The 24,296-nt window shown below is 36.4% G+C and overlaps 1 protein-coding gene across 50 annotated transcripts in view; it reads right to left on the bottom strand.

The window, feature by feature from the left end:
• sox6 (SRY-box transcription factor 6) overlaps positions 1–24,296 on the bottom strand; it is a 200,998-nt gene that overhangs the window by 148,355 nt on the left and 28,347 nt on the right. For 32 of the 50 annotated variants that reach the window (NM_001123009.3, XM_087259709.1, XM_087259733.1 and 29 more), the window contains exon 4: positions 12,517–12,567. The exons of the other annotated variants lie outside the window; for them this stretch is intronic. In NM_001123009.3, the coding sequence (NP_001116481.2) occupies positions 12,517–12,560 (44 nt within the window). In that variant the 5' untranslated portion in view covers positions 12,561–12,567. The remainder of the gene's footprint in view (positions 1–12,516; positions 12,568–24,296) is intronic. 50 annotated transcript variants of the gene reach the window in all.

The following is a 24,296-nucleotide window of genomic DNA, read 5'->3' as shown; positions in this document are numbered from 1 at the left end:
CTGCATTTTAAAGGCGACAAACAACGCCTTTTATGCAGCGTTATGAAAGCATAATGCGGGCAGATGCTCCTTCTGTTTTGTTCTGATGTCACCTTCATAGCAATTGCAGACAGTTTTTGGGTAAATATTTAACAGTAGGCCATTTAGCCAGATACAATTTGAGCATGTGGGGAGTGTGTGTCTGTGTGTGTGTGTGTGTGTATGTGTACTTGTGCATGTGTGTCAGAAAACGTTCCCACCAGGAGTCATTTCAGAGGCGATGATAAATAAGTGAGATCTATAGTACTTTATTTTTTGATTCTAGTGTGAGTACGTGTGCAGTTTAGCTTATTTGACTATAATAGTTTAGTGCTAGAGGCATACATGTATTCAAAGCACCATAACTGCTTCTTGATGTAACCGTCCCCTCGGGTTGAAAGGATCGCCGTGTGGCTGTGTGCTCATGCTTTATCTACATGTCAGCACTAGTGGTGTTTTTTTTTTTTTTTTTTTCATGAAACATCAAATTTGAAGTCTTAAAGAATGTTCAAACTGTTTCTGTACTCACCAGTTACACACTATTGCATATGCTGTATACACTAACCGGCCACTTTATTAGGTACACCTGTCCAACTGCTCGTTAACTGCAAGTTTCTAATCAGCCAATCACATGACGGCAACTCAATGCATTTAGGCATGTAGACATGGTCAAGACAATCTGCTGCAGTTCAAACCGAGCATCAGAATGGGGAAGAAAGATGATTTAAGGCACTTTGAACGTTGCATGGTTGTTGGTACCAGATGAGCTAGTTTGAGTATTGCAGAAATTGCTGATCTATTGGGATTTTCACACATAACCATCAGAAAATATCCAGTGAGCAGCAGTTCTGTGGGCGCAAACGCCTTGTTGAAGACAGAAGTCAGAGGAGAATGACCAGACTGGTTCCAGCTGATAGAAAGGCAACAGTAACTTAAAAAATTACTCGTTACAACCGAGGATTTCTGCTGCAAAATTCAGATGGCAGGGTCAGAATTTGGCGTCAACAACATGAAAGCATGGCTTCATACTGCCTTGTATCAATGGTTCAGGCTGGTGGTGGTGGTGGTTTAATGGTGTGGGGGATAATTTCTTGTCACACTTTGGGCTCCTTAGTACAAATTGAGCAATGTGTCAACGCCACAGCCTACCTGAGTATTGTTGCTAACCATGTGCATCCCTTTTTGACCACAGTGTACCCATCTTCTGATGGCTACTTCCAGCAGTATAACGCTCCATGTCAAAGCACAAATCATCTCAGACTGGTTTCATAAACATGACAATGAGTTCATTGTACTCAATCCACCTTTGCAATGTGGTGGAACGGGAGATTCGCATCATGGATGTACAGCTGACAAATCTGCAGCAATAGTGTAATGCATTTATTTCAGTATTTCCTGTACCTTTTGGAATCTATTCCATGAAGGATTAAGGCAGTTCTGAAGCCAAAAGGGGGTCCAACTCAGTACTAGTAAGGTGTACCTAATAAAGTGGCCGGTGAGTGTAAGATATCTGTATGAATTCATATGTACTGTATATAATTTTTTCTTTAATATCCCAGCAGCTCTAGCTCTAACTGCTCTTAGCTTAAGGGGAAAAATGGGGGGTGAAAACATTTGTGACTGACAGGTTAGGTAATTTAATGCTACCACTTCACTGGGCTCTCCACTTTTAAAACACTGAGTATCTCTTGGCCAGTTAGTGAGCATCTGTCTGTCTCTGAGTCTCTGTGTAATGTGGTATGTCACATTATGAGCTCAGGAGTCAAGTGTAGATTACAGCGCTCTGTAGCACCCTTACTATTAAACTGTTGGGAGAGCAGCTTGACATACAAGGTGAGAGGAGGTGTGTTTGTGTGTGTGTGTGTGTGTGTGTGTGTGTGTGTGTGTGTGTGTGTGTGTGTGTGTGTGTGTGTGTGTGTGTGTGTGTGTGTGTGTGTGTGTGTGTGTGTGTGTGTGTGTGTGTGTGTGTGTGTGTGTGTGTGTGTGTGTGTGTGTGTGTGTGTGTATATGTGTGAGTGATTATGTAGTGGGCCGAGAGGCCAAGGTTTGGAGACAAGCAGCGGCTTCAACAATGTTTAAGCACTTTAAAAATCACCACTCTTTCTCTCTTTTTTAACAGACTACAATCATCTATCCATTTAAGGGTTTACATTATGGTCCCTTTAAAAAAAAAAAGAGAGTCAAAGCTGGGAAAATACCTCATGCTGAGAAACTCATAGCCCTGTAGCATAATTCTCATTTAGTAAAAAAGCTGGTCACAATGCTTCATCAGCTGAGCAGGCCAGAAACCAACTGGAAAACTCCACTGTATATCTCACACACACACAAACACACACACATAGAAGCTTACACAGGGAATAAAACAAAGGAGCCATAACGTGACCGTATAGGTCTTAATTGAGTTCGCCCCTTTCAAGCGTGCTATTATTTGTGGCTAATGGCATCCACTGGCCCTCTCTCATTACTTGAGTGGGTCTTGAACAAGCCTCTCGTTTGATACAGTTAGAGTTAATGCACTATGAACAGATACACTGCTAGTCATCAGCGATCTGCATATTCAATAACTTCCGTAATTACAGCCGCAATTCATCAGATCCAATCTGATTGCAGATGGGAAGTGAGCGAGAGAGCGCGAGAGAGGGAGAGAGAGAGAGAGGGAGGGAGAGGTTTGATTCCTGGAGGACACAATCTAATCACAAAACTAACATGATAATTGAAATCTAAATTGAAAGGGTTGGTGAGCCATGCACAACTGTGTGTCGAGGCAGAGAGCGGAAGTGCTTGTGCCTTGAAAGCAGAGGAGAGGAATAAAAGATGCTGATGGAGGGAAAGAGAGAACGAGAGAAATGGAGGGAGGGATGAAATGGCTGGAAGACAAGCTTAAGGAGCATTGAGTCATCACAGGGTAGTTTTCTTAAGACCCATTGTGCTGGACGATGTTAAGCCCTATCATGAAGCATTTGGCATGTCACAGCATATTATTGTGAGCCAAAAGCAGTATCGATGAGAACGGAACATGTGAGGAAAACTCACTTTTAAGTATGTCCACATTATCTATCAATCTATCAATGTGGTTTTTAAAATCGTATATGATTAAAGAATGTGAGTTAGTCTTACAAAAAATAAATTAAACAAATATATAGCCTGGAATAACATCTTTTTAAATGTATTTTCTATTTACATTGATTTTAATGCACCTATAGTCTTATGCAAATGTTTAGCCACCATTTTTATAATTCCGACACTGCTTTTCTTACTTAGATTATTTTGTCTTGTTTCTAGTCCAAATATCTAAAAGTTCTTAAATCAAGAAGCATTTTCTAGACAAGCAAAACATATTGTCTTGTTTTAAGAAATAATACGCCAAAATGAAGCGAGTTTTTCCTTAAATAAAGCTAAATAATCTGCCAATGGGGTAAGCAAAATAATCTTATCACAAATCGAAAAAACAAGATTTTTTTGCTTACCCCATTGGCAGATTATTTAGCTTGATTTGAGGAAAAACTTACTTCATTTTGGCATATTATTTCTTAAAACAAGACAATATGTTTTGCTTGTCTAGAAAATGCTTCTTGATTTAAGAACTTTTGGATATTTAGACTAGAAACAAGACAAAAAATCTAGGTAAGACAAGCATTTTCTGCAGTGAAGCCCTAGCTCGCTGGCCATTCAAATCAGCAAATTCACTTAAATATATTTTATACCCTAGGGAAAAAGCAATATTTCAGTTATGACACAACATTTATTTAATAAACAGATCCAATGCAATTTAAGTCTTAACAAAAGAAGACAGGTGCAAAAATTTGGGCACCCCAACAGAATAATGTCATCAGTCTTTTGTACAGCCATCTTTTTCTGAAATAACAGCATGTAGACGCTTTTATAGTCAAGGATAAGTGCCAAAATTATTGCTGAAGGCATTTTGGACCATTCTTCCTGGCACAATTTCCGCAATTTAGTCAGGTTTGATGGGTGCCGAGTGTAAACGGCCCTTTTCAAATCAATCCATAGACTTTTGATCATGTTCAAGTCTGGGGACTGGGATGGCCATTCTAGAAAATTGTGTCTGAGCATGAATTCCTTGGTAGATCTGAAACTGTGCTTTGGGTCACTGCCCTGCTGAAACATCTAACCCTGTCATAACTTCAGGCTCTTGACTGATTTCTGAACATGGCATTTCACTGCCATCTTCTCTTATAAACAGAGCACATTATTATGCAGCCACAGAGGGGTGTCCAAATTTTTGCATAACACTGTATGTGCATTAAAACAACAACAAAATTCGAAATTACAAAATTGATTCTCTCTTAAACTCCATTCAGTCAAGTCAAGCTACTACAAATTAGCATCTGATGAGTCACAAGCATCCGGTTCGCAACAAGAGGTTCACACAATTATTCTGCAGGTGGGTGTTCATCATGTGCTCTGATCTTTTTCTTTCCTATCTCTCTTTTAACCGTCGTCATGCAAAGCAGAGAGCTTTACAATTTCTCCCATCTGCTGGGCTCTTCCTCAGCCCTCAATAACAGTTACTCTGTAATGCCAAATTCATTAACCTGTGCTGCTGTTACAGTGACCCAGACCATAAATTAGGTTAATGTGAGCGGACATATTCCACAGCTAATAGGGGATATAAAATGAAAGAGGGACGGAGATTGTAGATCATAAACATATTGTCCCTGACAAAACGTCCTAATGGCTCTTTGTTCACTTTAACTGCTTGACAAATGTTTTTTGAAGGACAGACAAAAGATTTGGGGTAAAATGATTGAATTAAATAATGTAACGTTATTAATTAATTAAATATACAGAGTATGGGATCAAACTAAAGATGTTAACTTCTTTGGAATCATTTATTGGAGAGATTTATGCCGCAGTCACACTAGAGTTTGAGAATGCAAAATTAGACATTTTAAAAAGCAAGCCATTGGTTCATATTTTACATTTCTGTCCAGAGAGATCATTTTTCATCTTTGATTGGTTTCATGCAGTCACATGACACAATTTCATTTCGCAGGTCAGAGTTCACCAAGCTTGAACTTTTCAATGCAGCGAACTGCGAAACTTGTCGCATGAGCTTGTGTTTCCGGTCTTCCGCATTCATGTGCGTATGAATGGGGCGAAAAGTGAAGTGTGACCGTAGCTTTACTTCAGTATAAACCACACTGCACACTGATGTTAATTTCTAAGAAAATGTCATAGTATATGAAGGCGTTCAAAATCTGATTTCAACCCTTTGTCAAATCTGATAAACTAGCAAAACTGATGAATTTCAGAATAATATTATTAGTGGATACGAACATATTTCTGTTGGACAATTCCCATAAATAAAGAAAAAACTTAGGTGCAGGCAGGAAAACTGCTAAGGCCCCGGTTATCGAGTGAACAAAGTTCCAGGAACAGAGCCGTGCAGAAACCTGTTCTCTCCTCTGCCCTCCCTCCCTCTCTACACCACAGCATTGGGAATAGCGATGGGAATGACTGGAGGCCGTCCAAACAACATCTGACAGCTCCGTCTAATTGAAGAAGTTATTTTCTTCCAGATTTCAGGCGTAAATCTAGTCAGTGTTTATTCAGAGTCAGTTAGGAACAAGTAGGTTTTGGCCGAGCTGCACTTTTGTTCCTGCTTGCTAAACTGCATCACTTCCCTCTGCTCCTCCCCTTCCATCTCCTTTCAAGACGTGTCGAGGGGAGCCAATGTGAAGGTCCCGCACCCATGACGGCGCCGAACAAACGTGACACCCAAAACAAACTGCTATTGTTCAGGGAGACACCAACCTTGGATTACGGGACGACCTCTCATCTCCTCTGTCCTCCCCTAGTCTTACCAAACAACTTTTACCAAAGAGCCTATTAGGCCAGAATTCCACTTTGTTGTTAAAAAGGGTCTCGTCCTTTCAGAGTGCCAGCTCTTTCGCTCCTATTTTTCAATCAAAGGTGCTGGAGAAACACAAGTCCATTGTTCGTCTCGCAGATGGAAGCTGGAGTTACTAGGGCAACAGCTCTAATCCCTCTTTTTACCACCTTTCTTTATATTATTGGCCCATCAAGTGGTACCTTTTAACTCAGGAGCTGGAGGGGCCAGCAGCGACGCTCCCTCTGTCTAATTAGCTGTGATTCTTGCCGCACAGTTCATGATGAGCTAATCGAACATTTGCAAAATAATGACATACTGGGAGCGGCTATTTCTTCTCCTGAGGCCCCGCAATAAGAATAACAATAATGATTCTATTATGGAAGAGCGGACTTTAAAATGCCGCTCGGCCACCACAACAGGAAAGGTAATTGTGCTGGTGTTGTCTACACAATCAACAAGCTATTGTTGAGGATTCGAAAAATAAAGGAGCAGAGAATGGGTGCCACGGTGATTGGTCTGCTTTGCCATGCGGGGCCCATGCTGAATTGTATGGCAAAGAAGGTCCTTGATAGAGGGCTGAAAAAAAGAGCTTGGATGAAGACAACTGTCTGGCTTTTCTCTTTTTTGTGTGTGCGTCTGGGCCTCTTTCTCTCACCGCTTAAATAACCACCAATCCGCATTAGACTGCCACTATTCACATGGTGAATGGGCCAAAGAAGAACATCTTTTGGGCACAGGAGGCTTAGGTAGCCTCATGAAGACCTGAGCCCATGTTTACACAGATTTATCTGCGTGTATCTTAGTGTAAAAAAAAAAATGTAAGTGACACACAACCACAGGTTGAAACTTTCCATCTCAGCTGTCACAAAAACAAGCCTCGTAAGCCAAACATGTCAACGAAGTGACTGATAGCTATAAACAAAATAACTAACCATAGAGAATAATATTAATTAATCATCAGCATGCATGGTAAATGAGCGACAGTCCAGAAGTGCTGGAATCTGATTAAATCACAGCACATTAAAAACTTAAGAGATTTTTTTTCTTCATCTTTCCAATCTAGGTCAATATAGGACTGAAACTTTGAGTCAAATCTGAAAGCAGTTTTTGAGGGTGATGAAGGCAGTTAGTCATTTGAATCCTCGTGTGCTGACTAGTGTGAGAACGGCTCTTTGTTCGGGTGAGCAGAGGCCGAGGGGAGAAGGAAATGCTAAGTGGGCCCCTTTGCCTAGTCAACCTTCATTGTGCTTCATTTATCTTCATCTTGTTAGAGTAAATTAATTAACAATCTAGCTGTTACACACTTTCTCCTTTCATTACATCAAATAATAGCAGAGATGGAGGAGGAGGCGCTCTCCTCTGGGATTAGTCTATAACTGCTGGAGACGCCTCTGTCTCTCTTACACTTTTCCTCACTCGATTTCTGTCTCTGGCTCTATAGCCTACACTTATGTAAAACTTCCTAGCCATCAATCTGTCCATTATGCACGTCAGTAAAAGTAATTTCATTTTGCTTCTTTTAAAAATGAATATCTCAATGAAAACAGGCCATTAACGATTCACCATATTTATTCATTGGCACTAAACAAAATGTTAAAGTCAACTTTTATACAAAATGTCAACTTTTATATGCTTGTATTTAAGTGATTTTATATGCATTGAAAGACTATTAAATGCAAAAAGTAAAGTGTCTACTATCATTTTTTAAAGAGCACATTCTAATGCACAGAAAAAAAACTCTATTACAATTGAATCTATCTATCTATCTATCTATCTATCTATCTATCTATCTATCTATCTATCTATCTATCTATCTATCTATCTATCTATCTATCTATCTATCTATCTATCTATCTATCTTTCTATCTATCTATCTATCTATCTATCTATCTATCTATCTATCTATCTATCTATCTATCTATCTATCTATCTATCTATCTATCTATCTAATCTACCTACCTACCTACCAACCTACCTACTAGAAAGTAAAAATCTTGCTCCTTAGTTTCATGGAAGAGTAATATATATTTATCCCTTTTAGGGTTCTTTGATTAAATGTGAGTCAATCAATTAATCAATCAATCAATCAATCAATCAATCAATCAATCAATCAATCAATCTGTCCGTCCATCTGTCCATCAATCCATCCATCTATTAATTTATTAAAAAGTAAAAATCCTGCTTCTTAGTTTCATAAAAGAGTAATACGTTTCACATGTAGGTGTCATTGATGAAAGAAGAGTCAATCAATCAATCAATCAGTCTGTCTGCTATCCGTCCGTCCGTACATCCATCCATCCATCAATCCATGCATCCATCCATCCATCCATCCATCCATCCATCCATCTATTTATCTATCAGAAAGTAAAATCCTGCTTCTTAGTTTCGTGGAAGAGTAATATATTTCACTTTTAGTGGTCTTTGATGAAAGAAAAGTCAATCAATCAATCCCTCCATGCATCCATCCTTGAGCATGTGTGCATAATCAGTATGCAAGATAGATTGATTTTAATAGATTAAATTAAATACACTGAAAAAGCTTAGTTGGAAAGGTCTCACTCTGACTATTGCTGTCCAGAAATGATTAGATTTTTTTTTTTTTTTTACTAGAGACAATTACTCGAAAGTAAGCATTATCTTCCTTTCTCAGATTTCTTGCTATGACATGAAAGTCATTCTGAGTAACGTCAGATCTCCCTTGGAGAGGGAAAAAATCACTTATGTAAATACGCTTCATGCAAATTATATATGTATATAATTATATATATATATATTATGAATAAAATTTCTAACCGATGGCAGATCACTTTCCTAGACCTGCAATTATCAATCTAAATTGCATTACTTTAAAACTACTCTGAAAATGAAGAAAAAAATAGGATTAAGTAAAATAGGGAGGTCTACATTTCCTCAATAGGAAGTTACTTGAAGGATTACTGAGGAATTGACAGGGTGTCTGAATGTCCTCTGTCAACCTGCTGCACTGTGTCTCCCCTCCACCCCTGCCCTAAGATATTTAGTTATCCTCCTGCAACAGGTGGTCACAGTCAAACACAATCCTCCATACTGCAGGACGAAGGCGGGAAGATAAAAGCATTGAGCTGACAATAATCCAACACGCTCTACCAGATCCTGCTGCCAGCGGCAATACAAGTGGGTCACATGCCTGCCAACAAATTCATCAGCAACAGGAATTGACTGAATGAAGACGTAAAAAATGTTACAATGGGAGAATCTGAACATCCAGAGTGATGTAAACTGGCTAGAGTAATTCAATGTATGGATGCACTTTTGTTTCAGAGCATGCAATTAATTTAATGAATAATCAGGTCTTAGGTCAAAGCATCTGGCATTGTTTTGATGTGGATATGTAGTCGGTATCAGAGCTAGTCTATTCTGCTGCTTCAGGTTCAGTGAGTGCAAATCAGTTACAGTAATCTTCAAATGACCAACTAATCTGTATAGCGGAGGTGTCTTTACTTGACAGCTTTCTTTAAATAGCCTACACTACAATGTGCAGCAAAATCAATTAGAAATGACAATTTCAGTTTGTAGTCTTGATCTGTTTGTAAAAAAAAAAGTTGACTTTTCAACAAAATAAAAATAAAAAAATACACATAAAAGTGTATTTTTTTTATTTATATTTACATTAATTAGGCCAGTGTGTGTGTGTGTGTGTGTGTGTGTGTGTGTGTGCTTGTGAGCATGTTTTTGTGCTACAAAAATGTATTTGCATCTATTATTTGAATTTATTGATTTATAATTACATAAATAATGTGTTTATAATGTATAGAACAAATTTAACTATTAAAATATTTCTTTAAATTTGTAATTTTGTAAAATATACTATATATTTGAATGAAAACTATTCAAACTAAATAAAAGCTATTAGATATGCTAAATGTAATATATAATATTATAATATATAGTAATAACATGCATTAATTTTTATGTTTTGTGGCAGCTTTGGAAAGAGAACAAAAAAATATTGTTAATTTAATCAAATAAATGACCTTTTGAAGAAAAAAAAGTAATCAAAGGGGATTCATTAGCTTTAGCAAAGTTTGGCTGACAGCAGCTTTGAAAGGCAGATGTTGCTGCTGCTGTTTTTAATGAGAGATCACTAATTAGGGTTGCTAGCAATTCAAGTGTGGGGAAGGTGCTTTGCATGGAGAGAGAGAACAGCCAATGGCTAACACACTCGCTGTTATTTACTTCCTCTGCGCAGTGACACGCTGCACCAATTCTTAATTAGAGTCACAGGAAGGGAATGGGGGAACAGCATCCTTACTCGTTTTGACTGCGGTTATAACACAAACACACCAAACAGGAAATACGGAGAATCACAAATTAAGCGGCGTCCCGCACTCGGCCTGACCGATGCGAGAGACGGGGTAAAGGGGAAGGTGACAGACACGTGCATGCAGTATGAGGAAGGAAACTTGTCTATCATTCGCTGACTGAGAGGGGTGCATGAAGGGAGGAAATGCTTTAGGTTGGATTATTTGTAGGAAAGGGGGTGTGAGGGAGTTATACTTTGGAGCTAAGACTTGCACACGTGCACCACCAGTCAAAGGTTTGAAATGAGTACCATTTCTTTGAATGCTTTTAAAAGAAGACTATTTTGCTCATTAAGGTTGCATTTATTTGATCATAAATACAGTAAAAACTGGTGAACTGTAAAAATATTTGTACAATAAAAAATTGAATGCATTTTAAATTGTAATTTATTACTTTGAATTTAAATGTTCTGCATTGTTACTCTAATCTACCGTGTTGCATGATCCTTTAGATATCCTAACATGCTGATCTGCTGTTATGATCAATTATATATACTTTTTAGGGTTCTTTAATGAAAGAAGGGTTCAAAATAAAAGCATAAGTAACACTTTAGAATAATGATTCATTATGGAGTCAATCTGGGACCATATATACTTGCAAAATAAAAGAAAGTTCATAAGCTGACAGTTAAACAGCTGAGCATCTTTTAAACTTTAGATCTGTAGTGTCTGCTTTTTGCTGGCTGTATGTGGGCGGAGTAATACACAAAGGGTAAAGAGGCTGTACGGGTGCTGATATTACTTAAATATATCACGGCTATCAGCAAGTCAGACTCAAGAACCAGACAGAACTGTTGTGTATATATATATATATATATATATATATATATATATATATATATATATATATATATACACCATAATTATAAATAAATCTTATGTTATCTTATGTTGAAAAAAAAAATCCTGCTTCTTAGTTTCACTTTTTAGGGTTCTTTAATGAAAGAAGGGTTCAAAATAAAAGCATAAGTAACCCTTTAGAATAATGATTCATTATAGAGTCAATCTAGGGCCATATATACTTGCAAAATAAAAGAAAGTTTTGCAAAAAAAAAAAAATATTGAGCAAAAAATAAATAAATAAACACAAATCTCTAAACATCGCAAAGTGTTTATGGAAGACCCGAACATACTGGGCTATAAGACCACCTCAGTGATACTGTGCTTGTCCGGCTGGTCCGGGGCTGTAAACGCCCAAGATCCCTTGACTCTGCCCCCTTGTCAAATCAGGGCCACAAAGTAAAACGTAAATAATTAAATTACAAATATTTTATTTTTTGTTTTGCACTACTTATTTTTTTGTAGTTTTTGTTTTGTTTGCAATTTTTATTTTGTTTCATTTTTATTTCTCAAAACTTTGAGTTCTTTACTTTTGTTAGCAAAATTGATTTTTATTTCTCAAAAATTAATTTTCGCTTTGCGATTTTGTAATATTGCATTTGTTTTTAAAAAAACTTTCTTTTAAATTTTGCAAGTATAATGGCCCGAGATTGACTCCATAGTCAATGTTAATGTATTTACTAACATTAGCTAACTATGTAAAGCATTTATTAATGATTGTTCAACATTTACTAATGCATTATTAAAATCCTTGTTAACATTAGTTAATGCACAGTGAGTTAGCATGAACTGATGTTATTCAACTTACATAACATGAACTAACGTTGACAAAGATAAATCAGTACTGTAATAAATGTATTCACAATTGTTTGTTCATATTAGTAAATAATTAATTAATGGACTATTATTTTAAAGTGTTAACAAAAGCATATATATTTTATTTATATATTGTTTTTTTACTTCATACATGTTTTTGGTACTTGGTATTGTATCAGTTTCCATAAAAATATGAAGCAGCTAAATAATTTTCAACACTGATATTAGCAATAAGTATTTCTTAAAAAGTGGATATTCTTATTCAATGATTTCTGAATAACATTATAGATTGGAGTAATTCAGAATAAAATCACAGGCATAAATTACAATTTACTATATTCAATATTTACAGTATGTTTTATTCATTGTAACAATATTTTAAAATTGTACAGTTTTTAATTTCTATTTATTAATTTTTATTTAAATCAACTGAATGCAGCCTTGGTGAGCAGCAAAAGGCACTTAAAAATAAAATAGTACTGCTCGCAAACTTTTGACTGGTAGTATACACACAAACACAGACAACACATCATCCCACAGGTCGGCTAAAGCTAGGTGGTGTGAAAAATCGGAGCTGTGAAAGGACAGATGAAATCAGCCCGCCGGACCCCCTGTGGCAACGACAGAAAAACTAAAGCGACTAACCTCAGTAAAAAGCTGCTACGCAGAAAGCCCTCCATGTTCAGCATTTGGGTTCTGTAGCAGGAGAAATACACAGAGAGCCATTGTAACTGAGCGAACACACGTTAGCATGGCAACTTTAAAACAGTTACAGAGGGGAGAAAAACAGACAAAACCACCGACACATCCTCCGCTGTCCCTGAAACATTTTTATCTTCCAAAAACCAAACACAAAAACAAAGATGTAACACTCCCCATGGCTCCACTAATAGCTTTTCATTCGTCTTTTTTTGGAGGAACAGACATTTGTCATTAGCGTACATGGTTTTCCAGTCCCGTTTTTGATGATATGTTATCGTATGACAGTGGTTCCTGAGCGCTGCTCCTCCCAAAAGCGGCGTGTGGTGGTCCAGCTGTGGACCATGTGTGTGTAGCTTCTAGGAGCCGGACCACAAGGGCCCACACGGGGCCAAATCTGAGCTGTTGCTGGGCCGCGGGGAGGCGGGAGGATGTGGTCATGATATCACCAAGCACAGAGGCTGCTCCAAAAAGTCGAACGCCGCAAATTTGGAAGCACGTGTTTGGAAATTGTCTCCAAAGGGTTTCCATTAGTCTCACTTGCTGGTCTTTACGAGACTTGCAAGCATATATGACTTATAAAGATCAAGTGCCTGTTTGTACAGCAAAGTAAACTGTTATGCAAGAGACAATGTAAAGAGTGCAATGTGGTCAGAGAGACAGAAAGAATATAAAAACAGAAAATAAAAAATGCAGTTTATATTAATTCAATTCAATTCATGACTATTTCTATATGTAAATTGTAGATGCAGATTGATAGCTTAAGATAGAAGTTTCTTGTAATTTGAAACTGTGTCAGTCCAGTTTTCAGAGTTGAAGTTAAGTTTAGTTCAGTTCAGTGTGGTTTCATTTTCACTGCTGAAAGTCCAAACACTGAAAAGCAAATCCAGTACTTTTTAAATCTGATTCATTTACAACATTTAATTGAAACATTTAATTGAGTTAGCTTTTTTGTAGCTCAACACTAAACAAAGAACCAAAATATATACATAAATAAACTATGTCAGGTGGTGTGGTGGGCCAAATGAAAGGTTACGATGGGCAAACTTTGGCCTGCGGGTCCTACTTTGGACATCTCTGATATAAAGAAATATATAATCAATATAAATATTATATATGATTAAGTATTGTAATCTAGTTTATACAAATGTATGGATGTTGAGTTCATTTAAAGTTAAAATAATTATTATTAAATAAAAGTTCTGCATCCATCTTCCCACTTTTACTCCCTCTTGGAGCAACTAGAAGAGGATAAACTTCCCGAGCATGTTTTTTTTTTTTTAATGCATTACTGCAAAAGCGGAATTCATCAAGTGCTGAAACTAATTAGCGATTTCTCTCATGCTGTAACACCCCACTCCCTCTCTCACTTCATCATCATCATAAATAAGAGACACATCAGAGTCAAAAGACATCCAGTCTTCTGCCTCCTAAATGCTTTCGTTTTCAGTGACATGGGTGTAATTTGCCCCATGCCTCTCCTCTCTCTCTCCTTCTCTCTCACATGCTGGTGAGTTGTGTGGCTGAGGATGGATTGAGACAAAGCCACTGAGAGAATGGAAAGAGTTAGATCAGAGAGCCCCAAGGACACTGCGCCTTTCAGGCTGACCAGTACTTTTAGCAGGCCGGAGGACCTGTAAGACCCGCAGAGGCTCTTCTCACAGTCAGGTGTCTGGGGGTGAAAGGAAAGAAGTGTTTTGGGCCATGGGCACTCTGCTCACATAATACCCAAGTGCTGCCACAGCAGTGACAACGCGCGAAAACAACAGTAAAAACGCAACAGAGGCAATCAAGCGTGTCTCCTCACCATCCGAGAGAGTGTTAAAAAACAGCCTGCCCTCTCTCTCTCTCTCTCTCTCCCTCTCTCCCTCTCTCTCTCTCTCTCTCTCTCTCTCCCTCTTTCTCTATCTCTCTCTTTCTCTCTCTCTCTTCAATTCTTGCTTTTGTTAGTGGGGCAGCAAGACGACAGCAAACACACACACAGACACTGACAGTGTCTGTCTCTGCTCTCAGATCGAAGAGAGGTTATATTCGAGTGTAGTGTGATTGTCAGGTTTATTTATTTTGCATAAAAAAACTCACTAAAAGAATACAGAATAACCAGCCTGTAAGATAAAGAACAGTTGAGTGGCAAATTAGTTTTATTCTGCTCCTATTTTATTCCAGTATAACACTTTTCATAGAATTTACTTTAAGCTTTACTTTTGCAATTACTGGTAGTAAGTGATAATTGATAGTGAATAATAATAATAATAATAATAAAAATAATCATCATCATCATAATTATGAATGAAACAAATAATAATAATAATTATTATTATTATTATAAAAATAATAATAATAATAATAATAACGGTTAATTTATTAAAATATTTTACAATAAAATTTCTACAATTACTTTTTGAGACTTTTGTAATTACTGATAATAAGTAATATTTGACAGTGGAAAAAAATAAGAAGAAGAACAGTAAATTTAATAAAATTTTAACAATTAATATTACTTTTTGAGACTTGCAATTACTGAAAGTAAGTAATATTTGATATTGAATAATAATAATAATCATCATCATCATTATGAATGAAACAAAGAAAAAAAATTGTTGATTTATTAAAATAAATTACAATAAAATTTGACAATCAATCTTACTTTTTGAGACAATTACTGATATAAAATAATAATTGATAGTGAAAAACATCATTATTTTGAATGAAACAGGAAAATTGTAGTTGTTGTTATTATTATTAATAACATAATAATAATAATAATAATAATAGTAATAATAATAATAACAAAAATAATAAATAATGCTTTTTAATATTTTACATTAGAATTTTGACAATTAATATAACTATATACATTACTAACTAGCACACTTATTATTATTATTATTATTATTAGTAGTAGTAGTAGTAGTAGTAGTAGTAGTAGTAGTAGTAGTAGTAGTAATGATGATAACAATATTTATAATAATATTTTTAGTATTAGTAGTAGTAGTAATAATAACAATAATAATAATATCCAGTAAAATAAATAATATAAAGCCCATGACATTTTCACCATTTTATATGAGTTCTGACCTCTGGTCAAATAATAGCTAGTTCTGTGTTTTTATACAGTGTGAGAGTTCAGCTCTGAAAAAGTAGCACTCAAGTGACTAGTTTCTCTGTGGCCCCTCAATTTTCTCTGTCTGCTGTGTTACCTCAACTCTCTCCTGCAGCTGAAAAAAAAACCTCACTGCAGAAATTGAGACAACTACTATTGCTGTGTGAGGATTTCGCTGCGGTTTACAGGCCCGAGCTGAGGGAAAAAGTGACTGAGCCACAGCGTATTGTCTCGGCATAACGAAAAGAAATAAATAAACAGAGTAAAGCGAGGCTTAAATTTAGAACAGACCATGTTTCAAGGGCAACGGATTGTTACTGTATATGAAAAACAGCGACGATCAACATCAGCGTTAAAAGTCAAGCTCTGTGCGCCTTTTTCTCCAAAGAGCCCGAGACCTGCCAAGAACCGCTTCTTCTGCCCAAGCGAAGTCTCCCACCATCTGCAACAAATGTGCTCCATTAAAACAGTACCATATGGACAACAAGCCCTCGCTATTAACACGGCTTCTGTACGGCCCCCCTCGCTAACGCACTGCACATTTCAAACTTTCAGTCAAATTGACTGGCTGAATTAATGTAGTGCTATGGAGAGTGGGTGGGCTCGGGCACGGAGATGGAGATCCCAGCGATTCCGTGACTAAACTTATCCTACGAGCTACCACAGATCTACTCTGTCGATGTTCTCCAGACAGCAGGAGGGAAACTGAGAGCCAGACAATTCATTTAGGACATCTTCATTCACAAGAAAAGGCCTCAAACCAGATGAATGCTACAGAGCTGCAGTACCCAATACGAATCATTTATTCCATGAAGAAGATGAGCTTGTCTTTCTATGGCGTGTCCCTGATTAAACCAGAGGGTGTGATAATGCGACGCAGTGGCGCTGCCGCGACGATGCCCCTCCTCGACCAATCAGTGCAAGGGAGACTCAATCCGACCACACCCACAGACTATAAAGGCCTTCTATTCTTCAGTGCACATGACGTTAGAGTTTGGAAGTTCTCTTCTGTAGCGCACACACTTATATATGTGACACACACCAAATCAATTAAGCCTTTGTGGATTTAACCCAACTCAAAGGTTCACTCCATTTGTGTTTGTTTATTTTTTTCCATCACTGAGCCTTAAATGCTGTTCGTAATTAAAGTGGGAAAAAAGAGGGATATTTTTCCTCCACTGACAGGTATTAAAAAGGCTACATGCGACATAAAACACACTCTGTGTTTTTACTTATTTCATCAACCATTCTCAGACTGGGTAAAGTTAAATAATACTAATCAGAATCACGATTGTGCCCTGCAAAAAGCGGTAAAATGAAATAATGTCAATGAAATGTGCCAGAATAATAACAGGCCATTGTGTCATGTGATTTCCCTGTGCTGACTGGCCCACACCTGAGCAGTCAGTAAAAGTAAACTGTGCTGGACACAACACAGAAAGTTTAATTGAGGATGTAATAGGGAGCTTAGAAGCTCAACCTAGCCATGGATACATTTTTTTTATATAAATGATTTTGAATTAATAATTACCTTTATTATTATTATTAATATTATTATTATTATTAGTGTTGTTGTTGTCTTTATTATTATCATTATTATTATTATTATTATTATCATCAGCATTATTAGTATTATCATTATTATCATCATCATTATTATTATTATTATAATGATCATCATCATTATTATATTATTATCATCATCATTATTGTTATCATTATTATTGTTGTTATTATTAATATAATAATAATAATAATAATAATAATAATAATAATAATAATTATTATTATTATTACTATTATTGTTGTTATTATTATCATCAGCATTATTAGTATTATCAGTATTATTATCATCATCATTATTATCATCATCATCATCATCATCATCATCATCATCATCATCATCATCATTATTATTATTATTATTATTATCATCATTATTGTTATCATTAGTATTGTTGTTATTGTTAATATAATAATAATAATTATTATTATTATTATAATAATAATAATAATTATTATTATTATTAATAATATTATTATAACAATAATAATAATAATAATAAGCTTAGGTTTTGATGTCGCATACAAATACACTCAGCTTAGCAATGGATACACTTTTTTAATGAATAATTTTGAATTAATAATAAACTTATTATTATAATTATCATAAGCATCATTATTATTATTAACATGATTATAATCATCATCATCATCGTTATTATTATTAGTTGTAGTAGTAGTAGTAGCAGTAGTCGTAGTAGTAGTCGTAGTAGTACACTATAAAAAATCCTGGTTGCCTTAAATGTTTAGGCTGAATCAAATTAACCTCACGAGTCCATTGAACATATATTATGTTAAACTGACTTAAAACTGCTTAAATGAAATTAGAACATTATTAACTTAGTGTAATAAGTTACAATGACCTAAAACATATGCTGTCAGAACTAATTGATCATATAATTTTTACAGACAATATGACATTTTTGGGATGTCTTCCATTTAAAAAATATTAATACAGATTTTATCATAGCCTCCACAAGTCTATGTGGACAATAGCATCTGCTCAAGACATAAACGCACTTCAGAGAAGAACCATAAGAGGTAAAAGACAAACCATTCCATATTAATGCCAAAGCGCTATATTTTGAAGTGACTGATGACAGTCTAATTAAATTAGCATTTCATCCCTTCTCATCTGAACCGAGGAAGGTGTGAAAAGGTTTTGACAGTGTTGGGAACAAGAGAGGGAAAAAAACCTCCGTCCACAGATCCAAACACGTCTCACGGGTGTCCTCCTGTCACACGTGTACACACACCTCCGAACGGCACCACAAAAGAAGACATGACAGAGAAGGGCTTTCCTCCCCCCACCCCCCTCTGCAGCCCACCCATTAAATACACTCTTGCTAACAGCCCCCATGTCCCGTCTTTTAGTCTCAACCCCCCCCCCCCCCCTGCTCAGTCTGTGAATTAATTTGTACGAAGCAACCCAACATTAGGAAGGTGTGTTGAAAGGTGTCTGCTCATGTTTCAAATTAAACGCACTGCTGGTCAGCATTAGCACCTAGATGCCCGTCGAGGCTGCGCGCCTGCCTCTGACACTTATCGGCAAGAGAGAGAGAGAAACTGGATTTGCCTGTTCACACTGGAATAATTAGAACATGTCAGGAAGAATTAATTTCCTCATTTTTCAAAAGGATACACAGAAATTACCATGTTATTATATGACAGGGTCCCTGGGAGGATTGTATTAAATTTGATTTCCAGCGCAGCCCACACAACAAATTAAAGTCATAAATAAGATGGAAAGAAGCGGGGCACAGAGCATATGTTTATGGCAATGAGTGAAGCCAGGGGACCAGAAAGAACTATCTTCATTTCATTTTATTTAAATCAGGCCGACACTCTGTGTCTGAATGACAGCACTTGCTAATGAGGGCTCAGGGTCTCTTTTATATTAGCAAAGAGAAACAGCCACTTAGTGGGTTAGACGCCATGCACCTTTCCTCTACAACTCAACCGGCTGAGCATCTGCCTCCCCTAATGGACACATTACCTTGTGCTTACAAACTTACAAGCCCCACAGAAGGTGAGGTCTCTCTTAACTTACATCTGCGTAACAAATCAATTAAGCCTAGGATGCGCTTCCTTCTTTCCTTTTTCTTTACTCTTCAATTGATGGGCTGTTTGAAGGAGACAAAAAGTTAAAAAGGTACTACTTTTAAATTTCTTATTCATTCATTACATGTGATGTGCTTAAACATGTTTGTTTTTTTTGCATAAAAAAACATGCATTGATGAATGAAATCTTAAAACTAATGCAAATAGATGTGCAGTTGTGAATGAAACCATGTGGGAGAATCTGTCTGTGGGAAGCAGAAATGCTAATTATATTCCTACAAGTCAAATTGTAGTCAGATAACTTCAGATTCATAGGAATGTTTAATGTGTGCAGGTGACCTCAGCACAATGTACACAGGCAAGATTTCTTTAACAAGTTGCATTCAAGTCTAAAAATATTCTTCTTATTCCCGGGAGTGCATCGTGGATGAACAAACAAAAAGATAGGATAAATCAAGATACGTCAACGCGATAAAACCAACAATGAAATGCACACTGTCTCTAATCGAGTTTGAGAAGCTGCTGCGAGTCCAAAACAACAGAACAAGTCGTCTTTTCAGATGCGCTTCATGCAGGTGGCTGGCAAATACAAAGTAGCATGTCTTCGCCTTTATATCTTCAATATAATTAGCTGGAACTATGCAAAACGAAAATTGAGTGTAAATAGTTTTGAAGTGCAGCTACAAAAAACAGTAAATCAGTTTTCCTGGAAGTTAAGTGTCTGAAATATACAGTTGAAGTCAGAATTATTAGCCCCCTTATTGTATCTTTTTTTTTTTACTTTTTAAATTTTTTTCCAAATGATGTTTAACAGAGCAAGGAAATTTTCACAGTATGTCTGATAATATTTTGTTCTTCTGTAGAAATTCTTGTTTGTTTTATTTCGGCTAGAATAAAAGCACCTTTTAATTTTTGAAAATTCATTTTAAGGTCGAAATTATTAACCCCTTTAAGCTATATTTTTGATAGTCTACAGAACAGACCATCGTTATATAATAATCTGCCCAATTACCCTAACCTGCCTTGTTAACCTAATAAACCTAGTTGAGCCTTTAAATGTCACTTTAAGCTGTATAGAAGTGTCTTGAAAAATATGTAGTAAAATATTATTTACTGTCATCAGGGCAAAGATAAAATAAATCAGTCATTAGAAAAAGAGTTATTAAAACTATTACGTTTAGAAATGTGCTGTTTAAACCTTCTCTTCGTTAAACAGAAATTGGGGGGGAAAATAAACAGGGGGCCTAATAATTCAGGGGGGCTAATAATTCTGACTTCAACTGTATGTATATATATATATATATGTATATATATATATATATATATATATATATATATATATATATATATATATATATATATATATATATATATATATATATTTTTTTTTTTTTTTTTTTTTTTATGTGTCATTATTTGTATTCTTAAAACTACAAATGACATTTTATCCAAATATAAAATTCGACATTTGTTCAAAATAACATAAAAATGTATGTAATATTTTCAGAAATGATTTATTCATTTTTAGACTACACACAAGCAAATAAATATGTAGTAGAATTGAAATCACAGGCAATGAAATGAATTGATCAGTTGTCATTGTATTGTTAAATTACTGTCAATGTTTCCTTTTCATTAAGTGCTTTAAGACTTCTAAATTTCAGCGTTTCCTTTAAGGGAAAATGTGCTGTAAATCTTCGATAAGGCATATTAGCTTATTACAATTGTGCCGAGGCAGTGGAATACAGAGAGATGGAAACTCTATGGGAATGGGCATCATTAGAGCCAAGCGCTCCCTTGGGCCCCACAAACTTTAAATAATTTGCAAATCAATTAACTGGCAACTCTCAACATAACAAGGATTTCACACCCCGGGGTCAGGCCACATTATCAGCTCTGGAGGATTCATGGCATTTTAGGAGAAAAGTTCATGCTTGGAATCATTAATACATTTTACAGGACTTTCAGTTATACATTAGTCTGCCCGGCTTTGAAAGCCAGAAGATTAATGTCATGTTCTTCAGTATGTCTATGGCCATATATAGCCAATAACAGAATGCCTTTTTACCTTGGTTACTGTCTTTACCTTCAAACCAGGGAAGACTGCCAAGTGTATATTATGTATAACTCTTCTGTAAATTAGATAAAGCACATCAAGCCTTCAAAAGGACCAAATATCCAATAAACTTTAGCAGAGGTCCCTGCCCCGGCCATGACAGCGTGTTGTTGAGATGTTAGGTCATATTGGAGTGATTGAAGGAATATTGCTGATGATCAATGGGTCTTGGGCTAAGCTTGACTACATCAGTTAAATGTGGCACGGATAAACAGCATACGCACAAACAGTAAACGTATTACACTGTGCTTTGATATGGCACACCTGTATGCGTGCGGAAAAGCCACAAACCAGAATAGGATGCTGCTGGCGTCGCCAAAAAATCCTCATGAGGACTAATAAGAAAACGAATACCCGAAATACGTCAGCGAGGATCTCGACCATCGCAGATGTCTGAAGACCTTAGAACTTCCTTTCATGACAATAATTCGATTTCCAACAATTAAATCTGATTCTAAATTCACACTGATGAAATTTTATGTTCCACTGGGCATTTCGGGCAGAATGAAGGGAGCAAAGATTTATTTATTTTTTTCTCAATTAGGTTGATGAAATTAAAATGCCGACCCCTTATTGAACAGCCTCTCTGATAACAATCAAAGAAGAGGGTCAGTGGAGAAGTGAAGCTGGGGAGAGGCTGCTAATAGATGGGAAAATAACCACCAAAAGGTTATTCATTTTCATTAAGGGTCCAGGAGAGCATTTTTTTGCAGGAAATAATTTCTGGAGACATGGGTCCCACAGAGACATCAACACTGAGACATGCTAAATGTGAAATGAAGGAAGGCTCCGGCAGCTTTATTAGATGAATGGCACACACTGACAAAGAGTGTATTCTGCTTGTTCAAACAGATGCCGTTGCCCCTTCCTCAGGTGTTTCCGACTGATTTTGCACACGAGTGATTAAACGCGGGGCATATGTGTGCCAAAATTACTTACTGCCTCATTTTGTGATTAATTAAACACGCAGATTAAAGTTGCAAAGGAATTTAGATTAATAGGTGTTTGTTAAGCCTGGTTTATACTTGACGCGTCTGCTAGTTCGATTCGCGCAGCGAATGTGGCGTCATCACAGAGTTTGCTTTTTTTTGCTTTTATTCTTGCCATAATAAAAAATATATATTTGTAGAGCAACCCATCTTCTGTCGTCATTGATAATTTAATAAACTTTAACAGGTAAAACTGTCCGAGATATTAACAAAAGCAAGTGATGCATCAAAGTTTGATTTTTAAAAATCTTGGATGGTTATAAAAATGCTTATAATAGTTAAAATAATTTTTAAAAATGTAAAAAAAAATAATTGGTTTAAAAATCTTCAATAATATTAATGATATGACGTAGTTCCGGAAACTTTTTATTTTTAGTTTCTATTGCAGGGCATGTGCAGGAATACTAAAGATTTCAATACCTTGTGTTTTTAAAGATCTTCTCAGAATATTTTAAGACCTTATCGCCACTTCAAGTTCTAATCAGTATAAATTTTTTAGCTTAATAAACAGTTGTTAACAAATAGTTGTAGTTAAATAAATCAATTGAGCAAAAACATGCAACAGAACTCATATAAGCTCGGAAAAAACAAAGCTTGGAATAATAAATTGCACAGTTGTTTTCAGCGACAGACTTCAGCCAACCTGTCTCTCTCCAGCCTCTAACCAGGAGTACGCAAACTTACATTTTCCCATTTTGCCGTCTGTTTCATCCTATGGTTTTGCTAAATGTGGAGAGCGTCACACCACGTTTGTCACAAATTACGTGACATCACCCAGGTGGAAGAGCTTGGCCGGATACGCCCCAGCCCGAACCAATTGCATAGATCGAGCACGCCGTTGTTAATATTAGAAGAAAAATAAATATATTTATGCTTTTTTTTTAAGTCAAACAATGGACAACGCTTGAACAAAAATTAATTAAGACTTTTTAATATCTTTTAGGGGCTTTTATTTTCTCATAATTTATTTATCAACTTTTAATAGTTTTTAAAACCCCGCGGACACCCTGTTTTGACTGCCCCCTGTTGTTTTAAAAATATCACAACGGCAAACACATTAAGTATAAAAGCCTCGGCTGTTTTGTGACGTGCACGCACAGACTTTGGAGGTCCGCAACGCGGTGCCTGGCTTAAGGTCTCATAGGTCTGGTAAGCACGGGGGCTATGGAAGAGGAACGATTAACAGGGTCATTTATTCCCTTTCTCAAGCTTTTAAAAGTGTGGAAATTGTGAAATGAAAAAACACACTGGGCATTCAATTTTTCTTTAACACATACGGACAGTTTTAAAATAATGCATCTTTCTCTGTAAGCTTGACCTTCACGTCAATAGCATTTAAACGCATTTTGCATTGAAATGTCAGAAATGTGTTTTGAAATCAAAAAGTCCTTTCAGACAGTCGGTTTATACACTTGCTTAAAATTCCCCTTTTTTACTTTCAAGATAAACTTTTCAATGTCTATTACTACAAAAATATAATAATAATTCCATTCAATTTTCAATAAGGACAAAAAAATAAATGTTGGCTCTACCACAAGCATTCGCTCGCACCCACCAACTCACATCGGTCTAAATGCTGACACAATGCCAACCTGATGTACAGTACAAGGCTTACACTGTTACCCTCAGTGCTGGAGCAGGGCCAACGCATAGGCCTGATGTTTACTGTTCTAACTCAAGTGGTCCTTTCACCTTCATTCAGCCTAACAATCGGCGTTTCATTCCCTAAAAAGAGAGCTGACCCTGTGACATATCAATGTTAATATCAGTGTTCACAAGGGCTAAAACGGGCCCAGTGGCAACACAGAACATGTAACCTCATCCGAAATGTTAAGAACACCACACGTGGCACCTCGGAAACCGCTGGAAATTTGCTTTAAACATTTAACAGCAG

The sequence above is a fragment of the Danio rerio genome, chromosome 7 (assembly GCF_052040795.2).
Source record: "Danio rerio strain M-AB ecotype USA chromosome 7, GRCz13ab, whole genome shotgun sequence".
NCBI lineage: Eukaryota > Metazoa > Chordata > Actinopteri > Cypriniformes > Danionidae > Danio > Danio rerio.
This window is presented reverse-complemented; position numbering and strand designations above follow the sequence as displayed.